The sequence below is a fragment of the Fusarium oxysporum genome, chromosome 8 (genome assembly GCF_000149955.1).
Source record: "Fusarium oxysporum f. sp. lycopersici 4287 chromosome 8, whole genome shotgun sequence".
NCBI lineage: Eukaryota > Fungi > Ascomycota > Sordariomycetes > Hypocreales > Nectriaceae > Fusarium > Fusarium oxysporum.
In genome coordinates, this window is record NC_030993.1 from 1,999,642 (window position 1) to 2,013,825 (window position 14,184).

A 14,184-nucleotide genomic window follows, 5' to 3' on the forward strand; every position below is an offset into this window, starting at 1 on the left:
GGCTGTGTCATCTTTCGGGGTCTTCTTCATAGAGCTACGGCCAAGTGTCATGTTGTTCAGTTGGACAGGAGATATCTGAGATCTGTTGTTCGACATGGTGTTTATGAACAAAGGATAGGTTACCGAACATCCCTGTGCCTCGAAGGCGAATTACTCATTCAGAAACCCTGAACAGGTGTTTAGAATATGTATTAATTCTTAGGAAACAGTATTTCTGGCGATATATTCTTTCCTAGACTTGAGAGTGAACACTAATGCTCCATTTGCTGGAAGTTGACGTAAGCCTTAGGCTCATGTCGATAGTCCGATTCCTTCCGATAAGCCAATACATTATCATACTTTAGAGATTTGTTTTATCTGGTCTCTTGTTCATGATCTTATGACTATTTGATGGCCCTGGCTCTTATAGAGACTCAAGTTGACTAGTGTCGTGGGGTAACTTGGACCTTTCAACTACGTGCAAGCAATAGCAACAATAATGTCACATCGAAGTAGAGGCTGTCTTCGCTGCCGCCAACGACGAGTCAAGGTATTTAACAAGTGTATTAATCTTTTCGGTGAGAGTTAATCTGAATTATCATAGTGCGACCGCAGTCGCCCTTCATGTCAACGTTGTATCGCCCGCAATGAGCTATGTGTAGGGTATCGAGATGAAGGCGACCTTATGTTCCAACACGAAACTGCAAAAGTTGTCCTGAAAAGTCAAACTTCTACTCCTTCCAACTCGTCTCGTTCTAACACCTCCAAATCTCCTCGAGATCATCGCACCAGAAGTAGATCAGTTGAACGTGCCTCCGAGAGCTCGTTCTCTTCAACTGCTTCTATCAATCTCCCAGCAGCATTTCCATGGTTAAAAGACCAGTCCAAAACAGAGCCCGTCTCCAAGGATGACCAAATAGCGAACACATTCATGGATAAATATGTGTTGCTTCCTTGTAACGAGTCATCCTCCCCTGGTTTTCTCGAGCATCTCCCCTGCTTGTTCAAAGAAGTCAACATTGAGGGCCGTTATGCGTTGAGATTTGCTGTTCAAGCATGTGCTTTCGCAGACCTTTCTCGTGAACAAAGCTCAGAGGAATTAGCCAAGAGGTCACTAGAGTACTATGGTCATGCTCTTAGTGCCCTTGGACAATCTTTGGCTGAAAAGAACAAGACACCAGATGATTACGATTTGATGACAGTGGTTATGCTGGACATATTCGAGGTGAATACACTGCACAACTACACTCAATCTACCAAGCTTATACTCTTACAGACACTCTTTATACCTGATTCGCTAATGACTGGTGCGCACGCCCAAGGCATGGCACATATATTGCGACTGCGTGGCCATGAGCAATTCCATGACCCCCGTGGCTGGGGCCTGTTCCGTCTAGCTCACCATAGACTGGTAAGCAAGCCTGATTCTGCGCCCATGTAAATACTGAACTTACAATTTGAAGCAAAAGCAACATTTGGCTAAGCAATTAAGCCCACTACCTGAATCGCAAGATTGGCTTGAGACATTGAACGACAATATGGCTTCGGTAAAGCTAGAGAAGGACGGTCTAGCAATCAACCAAATATGTCAACAAGCAAATCAGTTACTGACTTCCATCGATGCTGGAGATATTGAAGCACACCATTTGTTACACCTGATCGATGAGATGCTTCGACTTGATCAAGAGGCTACTCACTGGCGAAAAAAACCAGAATGGAGCTTTCAGACTAAATCTCGTGGGGAAATACTCGATAACAGAGAGTCCAAACTCTGGTTGCCAGAGTCTATTCAGCTTCATCCAGACTTATGGATGGCCTATGAGTGGAATTATCACCGTACTGCACGCATCATTCTTCATCAGAAACTGGTAGCTTGCTTGGAAAAGGTCAATACTGCACTACCATCAGACTCTGGTGTCACATCTCGGATCACGGAATCAATCAATACTGTCCAGCTTTTGGCTAGTGAGGTCCTGGCAACTGTTCCTCAATCGTTTGGCGATATCGATCACCTCGGTAGATGGCACTCGGAGTCAAAGACGGCTCGTTGGCAGGCCGTCGGTGCATACCTTCTGCTTTGGCCGACGAAAATCATCAAAAGTCAGAGTGCCTTAACTACAAATTCACAGAAGGAGGATGCACAGAGAGTGTTTGGGAGGATCAGAGAGTGTACAGGCATGAAGTCAAGCCTGGGTGTTCTATCCGAGATCTAATCATATAAACATACGAAAATCACAGTAGTACACTCCCTTATGTCATCAGAACACAGTCTCCTCCAATTCCGTTCCATCCTTAAGAGTGATAGTTTCAGCACCAATCATGACAAAGATGATCTGGCACGTAACGTCGCCCCTATTCTCCCAGCTGTGATTCACGCCCTGTTGAACAATGACCTGTCCTTGCTTGACAGTCTTTTCCTCTCCACCGTCGAGCCCCAGCACGATCTCACCCGACAGAACTACAGCGTAGTCAAGGCTTTTGGTACGGTGCATAGGTGCTTTGCCACCAGGTTGGATCTGGGTCATGCAGAAGAGGGATCCTTTAGGAGGACATCTCGGAAGAGAGTTCTCAAATGATGGGACAGAGTCTGTGTTGTTGATGGGAACGTTTTGACGGACGTCGAAGATGTTGAAGCCACTGCCTTGAGGACCAAAGGGTTGAAAGGGTGTGACATTTGCGTCAGGGACAAAAATGGAGGTTCCATCCTCATTGTGTGTAGTTCGTACAAGACGAGGAGAAGAGTTTGAGGTTTGAGACGTCATGGTTAATGAGATAGGTAATGATCGGTATGTGTATTCCGTGTAAGTGAAGAATATATGGATGGATATGGGAAGATGGAGATGTGAGATTGATCGGATGATTGAGATATAAGAAAGACTAAAAGAAAGCAACAGTCTTATTTATACATGGTTTGTAAGTATGTCCGGCCCTTGGAGAGCGCGAGCGTCAGCCGTATCTTGCTTGACCTTTTGGTCGTGATCGTCAGCTCAACCTCAATATGCAAGGTTCCTCGCGCCGCTTTCCCAATTAGGAAACCCCCACGAATGGCGATGCTACGGTGAAGATGTAAGTGGAGGAGCAGAGTCACACTAACAAAACGTTGGGTTTATATATATAGGTAAGTCACTGAAGAGTCACATAGAAGCATATGACAGTGACATTAGTTCTATTAAACGAGTCTGCAACTATTGCGTTGTATCTGTGTACCTAGTAGACACTTAGAACTCTACAAGCGATAAACCAAGAGTCAAGGTTACATAGTATACCTCATCTTCCAGGTAACCTGGACATCTATCTCGCTAAACGATAATCAAGCTCACCTTGGAGCCCGTTGAGAGACGTTGATCTACATTCTCGAGAGACCCTCCCGCCATTCTCAGTTCAGGGACAACGTCTTACACACGACAAGCATCCCCAGGCCTAGACAACCGTACAAGTTCCATGGTTTTATAGTCTGCAACCCTGCTTTGTCCGTTCAGGGATGACGGATCCATCTTGTCCGAGAGAAGCTTCAGCTCCAAGTCATCCTGATCAGCCAGGAGCCATTCATCTTCCATGGGCGGTGCGACACCTTTGAGGTACTTGAAGGGGATATAGCAAAAGTACACCGTAGATACTAGTTGGGCGATAAGAAACCACAAAATGACAACCTTGGGGCCGTCGAGGAGGGTGACGATGACGGAGAGGTAGACTTGGACTGCCATGAGGAGAAAGGCCATTCCGCTGGTGATACGTGTTGCTCTTTGGTAGCTCTTATACGCGGCTGTTGTATCTGGAACGAAAGAGTCAGTCATACAATTCCAAATACTCGGTATATCAATGAGTATTTATTTCTTACATGGCGTGATGTCCTTGTGGAGGACAGATGCGACGATGACCAGAGACAACTGAGCCATGGCTACTAAAACATAGCCATAACCTAGAAGAGTCAGTATAAGTTACAAATTACCACCCAGTTCAATACACTAACACATGGCAAGGCGTTGTTTGTCTCCCGTTAGAGACATGTTGGCGCCTATTACGGATGATTACTCGTGTTGGAGTCTGGCGGTAAAGATTGAGCTGTAGTGTTGAGATGTTTGACAGGAAGGAGAAAGGAATTTGAAGACAGCACAGGGGGAAAAGATCCTCATATTAAACATACCTATTTGCTTTTATCATAAACCTCACAAGAAAATGCATCGATACAGCTGCACATACAGACCAAAAGTCAATTGGCCTCTCATGTTTATAGTTTGTGCGCCATATCAAGAAGACGCTCTCTACCAATCGTGAGCGAGGTTGTTACCAACGGAAGAGATACTATCAGTGAATTACCTTCAACTCATCAAAAGGCCCGTATCAGAGAAGGACACGTCTTCAAGTGTCATGTGGTGACAATAGACTCAGCGAAGTAGACCCAATGAACCGTGTCTAAGCTTGAGAAGATCATCATGAACACCGTGAATACTTTCAGACCATTATAGAGTACACATGCTTCATTTCATTCTCAGAAACAAAATGATGGGAAAGCTACCTTTTGGTTATTGTCTCATCGCTCTGTTGACCGCATCTAAACCATTCAAAGTTCTACAAAGTCTCTCCAGTCGGCGTGGAAAATATTTCTTGAATAAATGGAAGATGGTTTGACGTGAGAGACAGCGTGATATTCATGGATAGCTCAATCCCAAAGAGAGATAGCCAAGGATACTCTCCAAGGCCTTGAGCGCCGTTATTGTATAGCACCATCCGGGATAATATACTGGAAATGAGAAAAAGACCTTAGTAATCACTGTAGATAACACACAGATTACAGATATGGCGACGAATTCTTCACGGTGTCAACAAGCAGCCAGATGCGAGGTGGAAGAGCATAATGAAGCGAGTGCTCAACCAGGTACGAGTCAAATCGTACACTCATGTAGAGTCTACCCAAAAGTAAATATAGATTCGCTGGATAAGGCTGCCTAAGGCTGATAGATATTGAGCTTTTGATTTCACAATCTGAGGGGTCAAAGAATAAATGTATCTGTATTTTAAGAACAGAGTGTGAATCGTCTTTCCTCTTTGGCTGCATTCGCATATGGTGATGCTTTACATAGAGCATCTTGAAACCGAGAAAGCAAGATGCAGAAGAAGGGAAGAAACCTTTATCAAGCCTATATAGAATTTCAAAACAGACTCTTGCGCATGTCTCGTGTACCTAATTATCATACAAAAGTATTCATCTCCAAAGTTTAACCAGAACCAAAAGCTCAGTGATAGGTTCAATTCGAAGAGTCTAAACGTTGGCATGTTATGGTATTATGCTCGAAGAAGCAACCAGAATGAGTTTCTATTTGCTCCAACTGAGATAGAATTTTTTTCATTTCTACTTGGATTTCACGACAAGCCCACAAGAACAACACGAGTATCTATGTGATTGGTGTACAATTCATGCGTGCAACATGCACGCCTGACTTTGTGATTAAACTTCAAGCTGAAGAGAATAAATACGTTGTTTTTCTGTTATTTCTTCTTCCTTTTATTATCACCATACTCTTCTCTTTCCTCGATCCTCGACCCTGAAATCATCAAACCCAAGTCTACCCAAGTCTATCACCACCACCACCACCACCACCACCATCATCATGTCTGGAGACGGCAACTTCAACACTTTTTTAGATGCCGATGACCTTATGAGGCCTGACTCTGATGCCTTTGGCTTCCCAAAAATGGCCAGAGCAGCGGCCAAGGCAGCATACAGAGCAGCATCTAGACCAACTGCCACTGCAACAGAAACAGCAACACTCAGAGAACATGTTCAGAGCATTCTAGACCATGAATACTCTTATGTAATGAGTATGTTCTCAACCCCTCTCGAGAACCGTCTCAATCTGATCTCATCTAACTTGACGTTACAGTCACCTTCGCTGGGGTCGCCGTTTTCGCTCTCCTTCTATCCATCGCAATCATCTTCATTGTGGCCAAGAGCCTTTCAAAAGTCAAGGCCTGCATGCCTCCTCCTGGGGACGACAATGGACTTGGTAAATTAACAATTCTGCTTCTCCCCAATGCTCTACTACTCAGTACTGACTGATACTGTCTTTAGGCCAGAACATGTACAAGTGCTACAGAAAAGCTCAGATGCATTTCATCTTCCTCATTCTGTCTGCGCTCGGCTGCATCGGCACCTCCATTCTAGCGACTGCCAAGATCATGCTGCTAGACAACATAGACGGTTCCGTAGACCTTTTGAGTATTGCCTATGGCGTCCAAGTCTTGACTTTGCTATGTACACTCATGGCCAGCCACTCTCTGATGAATAATACCCTCCTTACCTTCATCTCAAATGAAGCAGACATGGAGGTTAACGAATGGTCTTCCAAGTTGTAAACTGGTAGTTGTCGAACCGACAGTCGAGGGTAAAGAGGACAGGTACCTAAGGATCCAATGAATATTTTTATTGTTGCATTTATGGAAATTGAGTAAGATGTTGGTGATAAGACGTCAAAACACAATAACTGAAACTATCTCCATCTCCAAATGCACATCATGATGCGACTTCACTACCAACTCCCTCCCCATTGTCTCCCTCATAACCATACTCATATTCCTCGGCTTTCCTCTCTCCCCAAAATCCTTTACCGTAGCTGACAAGAATCTCCTCTCCCTTCTTGATCCCTACTCCCTTCTTCTTCTTCCCACCTCCAAGCACCCAAACTCCCACACAAAGCTCTCCCCATCGCTCGCACCAAACAGTCCTAAACTCCGCATTCGCTCTCTCCCCCACGCCTCTAAAGTCGTTCACGAAGCGTCCCTCGTTTCCTTCATTCGCTGCATCAACAGCTGCGTCAAGCTCTCGGTCCAGCCATAAATCGTAGTCGCTCTCTGTTGAGGATGCCGAGCCTGAGTGCACTCGGCCGAGATACGCGAGAATGAAGCTACCAGGCGCAAGATTCTGAGCTGCGAAGAGACCACTTTGACCGTTTGCTGGGTGTGACGGCTCAGAAATGGGCTGGATTTTGACCAGATTGCACGGTGTTGTTGTCGCCGGCGGTGGAATGATTGGAATGCCGCCTGGAGCAGAGGGTTTGTTTTTGAGAGCTTGTATGTGCGTTGGAGTTAGACTCTTGTCATGAAGAGGTGCCTTGAGATACGGGAAGCCATCTGGCCAATTCCTTGGTTTAGACATGACGAAGCCTGCAAATACTTGGTGCAAGATGGCATCTGAATGATTTGAATTCACCATCAGCTTTGCAGTGGCCAAAACTTCCAATGAGGTTGGCGATCCACTGACCCCACGTATAAATCTAAGGTAGGTCTGCCGCAGTAAAGCTACAACTTTAGGAGTACATCACAGTCAACACAAGAGGTCCCAAAACGCAATTGTTTCCTAATTACCAATGCTCCATGCAACTATCTAGACTATTTCTACAAGTCGATCTCATGAGACCATAAATGAATGCCCGCCCTACTCTCACACCCTCAAGACACGCTTGCTCCTTTTTAGTACGTCCACCTGCATTACTAGACTATCGTATAACCACTCCAATATGGCATCAATCCTATACTGTTCACGTCCACGTCCATCTCCTAGTGAGACATAACTTCTCGGTATCGGTCCATGCTCAAGTCCACTGAGTAAGCCAAAAGACGATCTTGTGTCAAAGGCAGGTTGAGAATCCTAGACCTTAACTCCATATCCTGAAATGTATAGTTAGTAACTGTTCCAACCTTGTAATCCATCTGCTAAAACATACCTGTCTCTTCTTGCTGGCTTTAACAATCTCCTTGGCAGTCTCATCCGCCATGTCTGACACGGCAGCGTACCGCAGGACTCCAGAATCTCCTGTTTCCTTGTCCATCGCGTGCAAGCCTGCAAGAAGCTTCTCCAAAACTGCCTGCGGTGCAGTCTCATGCCTCGCGCGATGCTGAATGAGCTGAAGGAAGAAATTGTAGATCTCTCCTCCAAGCGGCCAGTCCGAGATGAGCTCTTGTCGGCCTTCAAACTGAGAGAGAAGAGCAGAGAGGTCCGCGTAGTCGCGTTCAACAATAGCTAGCGGTGCAACCTCCTTAACAAGAACACGGTGAGCTTCCACAAAAGAGCCGGCGCGCAGGAGGCATTGCACTTCTGAGTACGCATCCTTCTTAACACTGCGCATGTACAGAGCCAGGGCCTCCCAGATCCACAACGAAGGGATTTGGAACTTTTCGGTGAGTACCTGGAAAGCGGAAGAGTTTTCATCGCCGATGAAGCCAGCATGTCGGGCAAGATGTTCCTGGATAGCTATCTTGCGGGCGAGGGGCTTGCTCAGATGCAGCAAAACGAACACTGCCTCGAGCCATTCACCGGCGCTTGCAAGTTGCGAGGCAAAAGCAAGAGTAGCGGCGTCGGCCTTTTCAGCACCATCCTGGCTGAAAGAAACCTTGCCACTAGATGCAAGGGCAAGGCCGAGTTGCCAAGTCAGCCGCATGTCGAGTGGAGAGAGCTGCGAGTTTTCAGGGCGCAACACAGCCTCCAGGTCGGTGCTGTCATTGGCGTACAACTGTAAAAGACCCCAGAGAAGATCTTGCCGGCGATCGGAGTCGACATCATCCCACAAGGGCTTGATACCCTGATCAATATACCAAGGCAACGGAAGGTACTCCTTCTCCTGGTCGATGTCATTCTTGAAGCAATGCACTGCAGCTGCTAGGTCGTCCTGCTGAGCGATCGAGTACCATAGTCGGAGACCAAAGGCCTGCTTCCAGTCGAGTCCAAACTTTTTCGAAATAACAAACGAGTCTAGGCGGTCCTCGACAGGCACTCCCTTCATACCTTCGCAGACACATGCATTACCCGAAAGGAGCTCGTAGATGGTACGGATCGATTCTGAAAATTCCGAGAGCATCTTTGAATCGTGCCATGCCTTGAGCTGTTCTCGCATGTCTTTCTTGGCAGCATCACTAGTGCCAATAAGAGGCACCAAGGTGGCCAGGCGGAAATTCTTCCCGTCAAGAAGGTGCTTACAAGCATCGATGATCCGATGGCCAGCTAGACACGCAACAGCCTTCTCTTCGCTCGATCCTGCCAGGCCGATAGTCGTAGCCGAGGCCGAGTCTACAAGAAGAGACCAGAAATGCGACAGCTTGTTCCTGCGGAGAAGGTGCTCCGGTTGACTATTGTCGTTGACCGAGTCGAAAAGGATACTGGCCAACTCCCAGACGTGCTTCTCCTGCATGCTTGCGGGATCGTTCATGTCCTGATGGTGGAAGACATTCTGCAAGTGAGTAACGTTGAGGGAGGCAAAAGGAACATCATCAACAATTCGGATTTCAGTGAGCTTATCCTGGTTGCCCAGGTATCGCTTGGATTGCTACATGACGAGTCAGCATATGTCTGGAGGTCGATGCTCAATAACTAACCTCCATTGCGAATGAGGCTAGGCGGAGCTCTTGCTTTTCAGTCTGAATCGAACAACGTTGAAAAGAAACAAGGTCGGTATTATGGGTGAGAGATCGTCGGCTGCCTTCTGAAGCCAGTGGTCGAGGAACAACAAGTGTCTCGTCAGGACCCCAGGTAGGTCGGCCAGCGTCGTGGAAAGTCTTTTCGTAACGGTCCAAAGTCATTGTCTTGTCTTGTCGCTCGTAGGGCCACTAATCAAAATCAATTTTAGCATCAATTCATATACTATAAGTCAATAGATACATAAACCTCCAGGAATTACATTCTGGGGCCACTCAGGTAACAACTAGGGAACCGACCTTGGGAAAGCCTTTGCCAGAGACTGAGGCTTGAAGTTTCTGGGGCGCTGGCTTGGGCTTCTCAAACAATGAGTTCATGAGGTCGATGCTAGTCGCAAACCCACGGCCTTTATCCATGCCAATGGTGCTTGCCGCGAAATTGTCCAACCTATCGTTCTTTGCAATACTCTTCCTCCAAATGGATGATTTCCGTAAAGTGTCTGATCCACTCTTGTCAAGGTCGATCAGTAGACCCGTCTGCCTTGAGGGAGAGTCATTCAGCTCTCTCAAAAGCTGTCGGTCTCGCTTGACTGGGCTGACAGTTTTTCTCAACATTTCCATCCAATCGTCCCCATCAGCAACCTCCAGCTGCACAGGACCAGCAGAGTCCTTAACAGCTCGCATTCTAGCTCTGAGGATGCCTCCAGGAGTCGCCTTCACGGCTTCCGGAACACCCTCGGACGAGTTGTCGTCGAGCTCCGCGGCCAGATGCGGTTCGAGAGAAGACCTCGCCATGTCTTCATCCTCGGACACGTCATATTCATCACCCATATCATCGGCGTATTCCTCCTCGAGGGACAGCCTGACATCGTTGGGTGCGGAATCCGCGGAGCTAACCCCTAAAAAAGACTGCTCACCAGAGAACTGGGGTTGTAGGGCTTGAGCTTCATCGTCGAAACCACCGGGAAGACCTCGATGTCTTCGAAACTCGAATGTGTCATCTTCCATGGGGGAGTTGACGGAGTTGATGGAAGCATCGAGAGCCACCTCCTGGGGGGCGGCTGGCTCGTTCTGCGTCATCTCCTCGTCGTCGGAATCATCGTCATCAAGGCCATAAGTGGTGAAGTGCTCTACTGAGAAGACCCAGACACCAGTCTCCTTGTCGTAGCTCTCAAAAGTTGTGTTCTCGATTCGCTTGAGACGCTCAACGTGCTTGTTAAATCGTTTAGGGTCATTGGCGATACGCTTACCACCGCGGGGCCATGACTGCTCGAGAGCAATCCTGGCCGGAACGTTGAGGCCCTTGCCGACTGGCGGTTTCTTGGCTGATACCGGGTAGACTGTAGCAGATCGAGGCTCAAGCACAATAAGGTTACCACAGATATCAGCCAGATCAATGTTGCTGATGTCCACAGGGACCTTGAAAGACACGTAGCCAACGTTGTCACGACCGACAGTGAAGCCATCAACCTTTTGGCGCTGCATGCGGTTCAACTTTTCAAGATCCTCCAAGGGAGGTGACATCCAGTATTGTCCGGGAGCATTATCAGCGGTACTGTTAGATGAAGCCTCGGGAGTGGCAGTGTTGTCCTCCTCATGAACGATAGCCAGCTCGTTGCCCTTTACTTCCTCCATTTCAGGAGTCTTAGAGCCGGTCGAACCGTTCGAGCCATTGGCTGTGCGGGTCTGACGGGGGGTCTCGTCGTTGGCTGGGCTGTCAACATCGCTAGCAGCAGGAAGGGCACCACGAACAGGTGTGCTGTCATCCATGTCAACGTTGCTTGTGTCAAAACTGACACGCTTGGAGAGCTTTCGGGAACCAGTTCCGGCATCTGAGGCTCTGTCCTTCTGCGGTGTTGAAAAGAGATCACTCCTGATGTCTCTGTTGATAACGAGCTTCTTGGAGCCAGTGCTTCCATACCACCTGGGCTGAGATCCATTAGAGAAAGCTCCGGGGGCAAGAATGCTGTCTTCGGTGTTGAAGCTGCGGCGCAGGTTGTTGGTCGACAGGCTTTTACTGAGATTTCCAGATCTGCTAGAGCCTAACAAACTGTGACCGAGGTTTCCAGGTGTGCTGGAAATGCTACTGGCGGGGCTACCCGAGGGGGTTCCGTAGTTGCTGTAGGAAAAACCGAAGCCTCGCTTTTGGGGAGTAGCATATCGAGAAGCAGAAGCCGGAGCCAGCTTATACATAGGCAGAATTGAGCTTCTTCTTGGCTTTGAACCACCACTCAATGGAGTAGCCAGGGGTCCTGGATTCTGGACTTCGTTTCCACCGAGACCAGCAAACAGACCAGGAGAACCGAATGCCGAAACGTCGTTGAGGTTGGCAGTTAGGCCCTGAGGGGCGTTGACGGACTGGCTGTTACCCAGGATTGAAGCTCCATTCTGTTGCTGTTGCTGGTTTGTGCTGCCGCCGAACAGAGAAGATCCAGCGTTCTGGTTGTTTTGGCCGCCAAAGAGACTGCTTCCAGCATTGTTGGTGCTGCCACCGAACAGACTGGGCTTTTGCTGCTGGTTATTGGCAGCACCAAAGAGGCCGCCGGTATTTTGGTTCATCTGAGTATTTGAGGCCAAACCGCCGCCGAAGCCAGTTCCAGCTGTATTCGTTTGAGCTGTGGTACTGTTTCCGAAAAGGCCACCAGTTGGGGCAGGCTTGCTACCGAACAGACCACCAGTAGCATTGTTGTTGGCGGCACCAAAGCCAGTCGTGTTCGTCTGCTGTTGATTGTTGCCAAATAGGCCACCACTAGTGCCAGTTGTGCCAGTGTTTGTGTTGCCGAATAAGCCAGTACCAGCAGGCTTCTGTTGGTTGTTGCCACCAAACAATCCGCCCGACTGTTGTGTTTGGTTGCTCTGGCCAAAGAGGCCACCACTGGTGTTTTGCTGTGTCTGGTTGTTGTTCTGTCCAAAGAGGCCACCACCAGTGCCGGCAGCTTGAGTGTTGTTGCCGCCGAAGAGACCACCGCCGCTGTTTGCAGTGTTGTTGTTTGCGCCAAACGCGTTATTTGTGGTGCTGGCTCCAAATCCACCCGTAGTGCTGGTATTCGTGTTTCCGAAGCTGAACCCGGTACCGGCAGGCTTGTTCTGAGCGGCTCCGAACAGTCCACCACCGGTATTCGTGTTCGTCTGACCGAAGCCAGTTCCGGTGGTGTTCGTGCTACCAAAGCCACCTGTAGTGTTGGTGTTTCCTCCTCCAAAAAGACCGCCGCCAGTCTGGTTCGCCTGCGTGGTGGTGCTGCCGAATAGGCCTCCAGCAGGTTTGTTCGCAGTGCTGCCAAACAAGCCTCCGCTGGCGGTGTTGTTGTTGGTTGCTCCAAAACCAGTCGAGCCAAAGCCAGTGCTGGGTGTTGAAGTGTTGTTGTTCGTGTTGGATCCGAAAAGACCACCACCAGTGTTGGCCGTCGTGTTCGCCCCAAAGCCTGAAGCTGCGGTGGTATTTGTGTTAGTTCCAAACCCTCCGCCAAAACCTGAGCTCACGCCAAACGCACCACCACCAGTAGCATTGCCATGTCGTCTTCCTTGAACGTAATCGGCAAGTCGAAGTTCGTCAGCCGACCACTTCTTGTAAGGGTCCTGGAAAAGAATGTTTTGGTAAGAGTTGGTCGAGGTACTGTTGGCTTCCTTCTCGCTCCATGCTTGGAAGGCCGCAACTGCAGTGCCAGGAGGGTCGCCCGCAGCGCCGCCAAGGGTATTGGTGCTTGAGGCGCCAAATCCTGTGCCAGAGCCGAATCCAGAGCCGAAGCCCGTCGCCGCGGTGGTGGTGGTGGTGTTGTTGTTGCCTCCTCCGAAGAGCGATCCGCCGGTGTTGGCTGTGGTGCCAAAGCCAGTCTTGTTGGCAGTGTTGCCTCCAAACATACCACCTCCTGTGTTGCTACCGAACGCTGATGTGGTGTTGTTTGTGTTGCTTCCAAAACCTCCAAACCCTGTGCCAGTGCTGGTGTTGTTGTTGGCAGTCGAGGAGCCGAAGAGGCCACCTCCTGTGTTGGTAGGGGTAGAACCGAATGCAGGTTTAGCTCCAAAGCCGCCAGCAGTATTTGTCGATCCAAAGCCGCCTAAGATGCTGTTAGTATTTCGATGTCGATAGAGCTTCGCGCACTGGATTCCTCTCTCAATGGTAGATGACAGCGATGCGATGAAGTAAAATTTGCGTACCGGATGTTGAGCCAAAGCCGCCTGTGGTGGTATTATTATTATTATTTCCGGCTCCAAAGAGGCCACCAGAAGTGTTGTTGTTTTGGCCAAAGCCGCCGAAGCCGCCGCCGAAAGACATGATGGTCGCCGATGATGAAGTAGTTAAGGAGTGGATGTCAGTCTGCGCTCCTGCGATTTTTCAGGGCGAGCACGCGTATGAGCGTGCATGTGGAGAAGAGAAGTTGATTGAGCTAGGGTGAGGTACTTCAGTGGCTTTAGTAGCTTAAGGTCTGTCGCACCTAGGCCCCAGTGCGTTGCTGCCTCAGACAAGAATTTTGTAGCTTGATTGGTTCTTGAGCTTGAACAGCCAATCAGGTTTTGCGCCAGAGCTACCTACTGGTTGAGTCACTGATGCCTGCGGTAGGCCTAAAATCTACCTGCTTCAAAGGTACCAAGGCAGACTCAACGTCAGCCAAAACCGCGTTTGGTTGGCCAGCTCTGCACGCGCCTGGGAGCCTAGAAAACAAATGACATCTTGACTTGGTAATTTGCTTCACTGCCTCAATCATTTCTGATATTGAACAGCTGATTTGTACATATTCAGGCGGGTGCTTTCTAATCAATTGTTTACAAATGCTTCCTCGAGCTGAACTATAGGTAACACTT

General features: G+C 48.6%; 6 protein-coding genes across 7 annotated transcripts; 2 read left to right on the forward strand and 4 right to left on the reverse strand.

The window, feature by feature from the left end:
• Window positions 1-408: 408 nt before the first annotated feature.
• On the forward strand, window positions 409-2,346 carry FOXG_03282 (uncharacterized protein). The gene is made up of 4 exons (XM_018380926.1): window positions 409-529; window positions 584-1,204; window positions 1,256-1,390; window positions 1,443-2,346. Exons 1-4 carry the CDS (start codon window positions 479-481, stop codon window positions 2,190-2,192), a joined length of 1,557 nt encoding a protein of 518 aa, XP_018237311.1. The 5' UTR covers window positions 409-478; the 3' UTR covers window positions 2,193-2,346.
• Window positions 2,226-2,741, reverse strand: FOXG_03283 (uncharacterized protein; the record flags this gene model as incomplete). Its single annotated transcript, XM_018380927.1, has 1 exon — window positions 2,226-2,741. One exon carries the CDS (start codon window positions 2,739-2,741, stop codon window positions 2,238-2,240), a length of 504 nt encoding a protein of 167 aa, XP_018237312.1. The 3' UTR covers window positions 2,226-2,237.
• A 633-nt stretch (window positions 2,742-3,374) lies between these two features.
• On the reverse strand, window positions 3,375-3,986 carry FOXG_03284 (uncharacterized protein; the record flags this gene model as incomplete). The annotated part of the gene is made up of 3 exons (XM_018380928.1): window positions 3,375-3,751; window positions 3,818-3,898; window positions 3,950-3,986. The coding sequence occupies 3 exons, from the start codon at window positions 3,984-3,986 to the stop codon at window positions 3,375-3,377; spliced, it is 495 nt and encodes a 164-aa protein (XP_018237313.1).
• A 1,602-nt stretch (window positions 3,987-5,588) lies between these two features.
• FOXG_03285 (uncharacterized protein) lies at window positions 5,589-6,333 on the forward strand (the record flags this gene model as incomplete). Its single annotated transcript, XM_018380929.1, has 3 exons — window positions 5,589-5,799; window positions 5,862-5,984; window positions 6,050-6,333. The coding sequence occupies 3 exons, from the start codon at window positions 5,589-5,591 to the stop codon at window positions 6,331-6,333; spliced, it is 618 nt and encodes a 205-aa protein (XP_018237314.1).
• A 45-nt stretch (window positions 6,334-6,378) lies between these two features.
• FOXG_03286 (uncharacterized protein) lies at window positions 6,379-7,214 on the reverse strand. Its single transcript, XM_018380930.1, has one exon. It carries the CDS (start codon window positions 7,187-7,189, stop codon window positions 6,491-6,493), a length of 699 nt encoding a protein of 232 aa, XP_018237315.1. The 5' UTR covers window positions 7,190-7,214; the 3' UTR covers window positions 6,379-6,490.
• Window positions 7,215-7,312: 98 nt separating this feature from the next.
• Window positions 7,313-13,766, reverse strand: FOXG_18524 (uncharacterized protein; the record flags this gene model as incomplete). Of its 2 annotated transcripts, XM_018398638.1 has the most annotated exons (6): window positions 7,314-7,644; window positions 7,701-9,296; window positions 9,346-9,576; window positions 9,685-12,812; window positions 12,876-13,439; window positions 13,540-13,657. In XM_018398638.1, the coding sequence occupies 6 exons, from the start codon at window positions 13,655-13,657 to the stop codon at window positions 7,534-7,536; spliced, it is 5,748 nt and encodes a 1,915-aa protein (XP_018237317.1). In that variant the 3' UTR covers window positions 7,314-7,533. The 2 variants fall into 2 exon arrangements, with proteins under 2 accessions (XP_018237316.1, XP_018237317.1); XM_018398637.1 differs by having other exon boundaries at window positions 7,313-7,644; window positions 9,685-13,439; window positions 13,540-13,766.
• Between the last annotated feature and the right edge of the window lie 418 nt (window positions 13,767-14,184).

Coding starts and splice junctions, on each gene's coding strand:
- FOXG_03286 (XM_018380930.1), bottom strand. CDS start 7,189: ATGGTGAATTCAAATCATTCAGATGCCATCTTGCACCAAGTATTTGCA.
- FOXG_03282 (XM_018380926.1), top strand. CDS start 479: ATGTCACATCGAAGTAGAGGCTGTCTTCGCTGCCGCCAACGACGAGTC. Junction 1,205..1,255: donor TTATGCTGGACATATTCGAG/GTGAATACACTG, acceptor ATACTCTTACAG/ACACTCTTTATACCTGATTC. Junction 1,391..1,442: donor GTCTAGCTCACCATAGACTG/GTAAGCAAGCCT, acceptor TACAATTTGAAG/CAAAAGCAACATTTGGCTAA.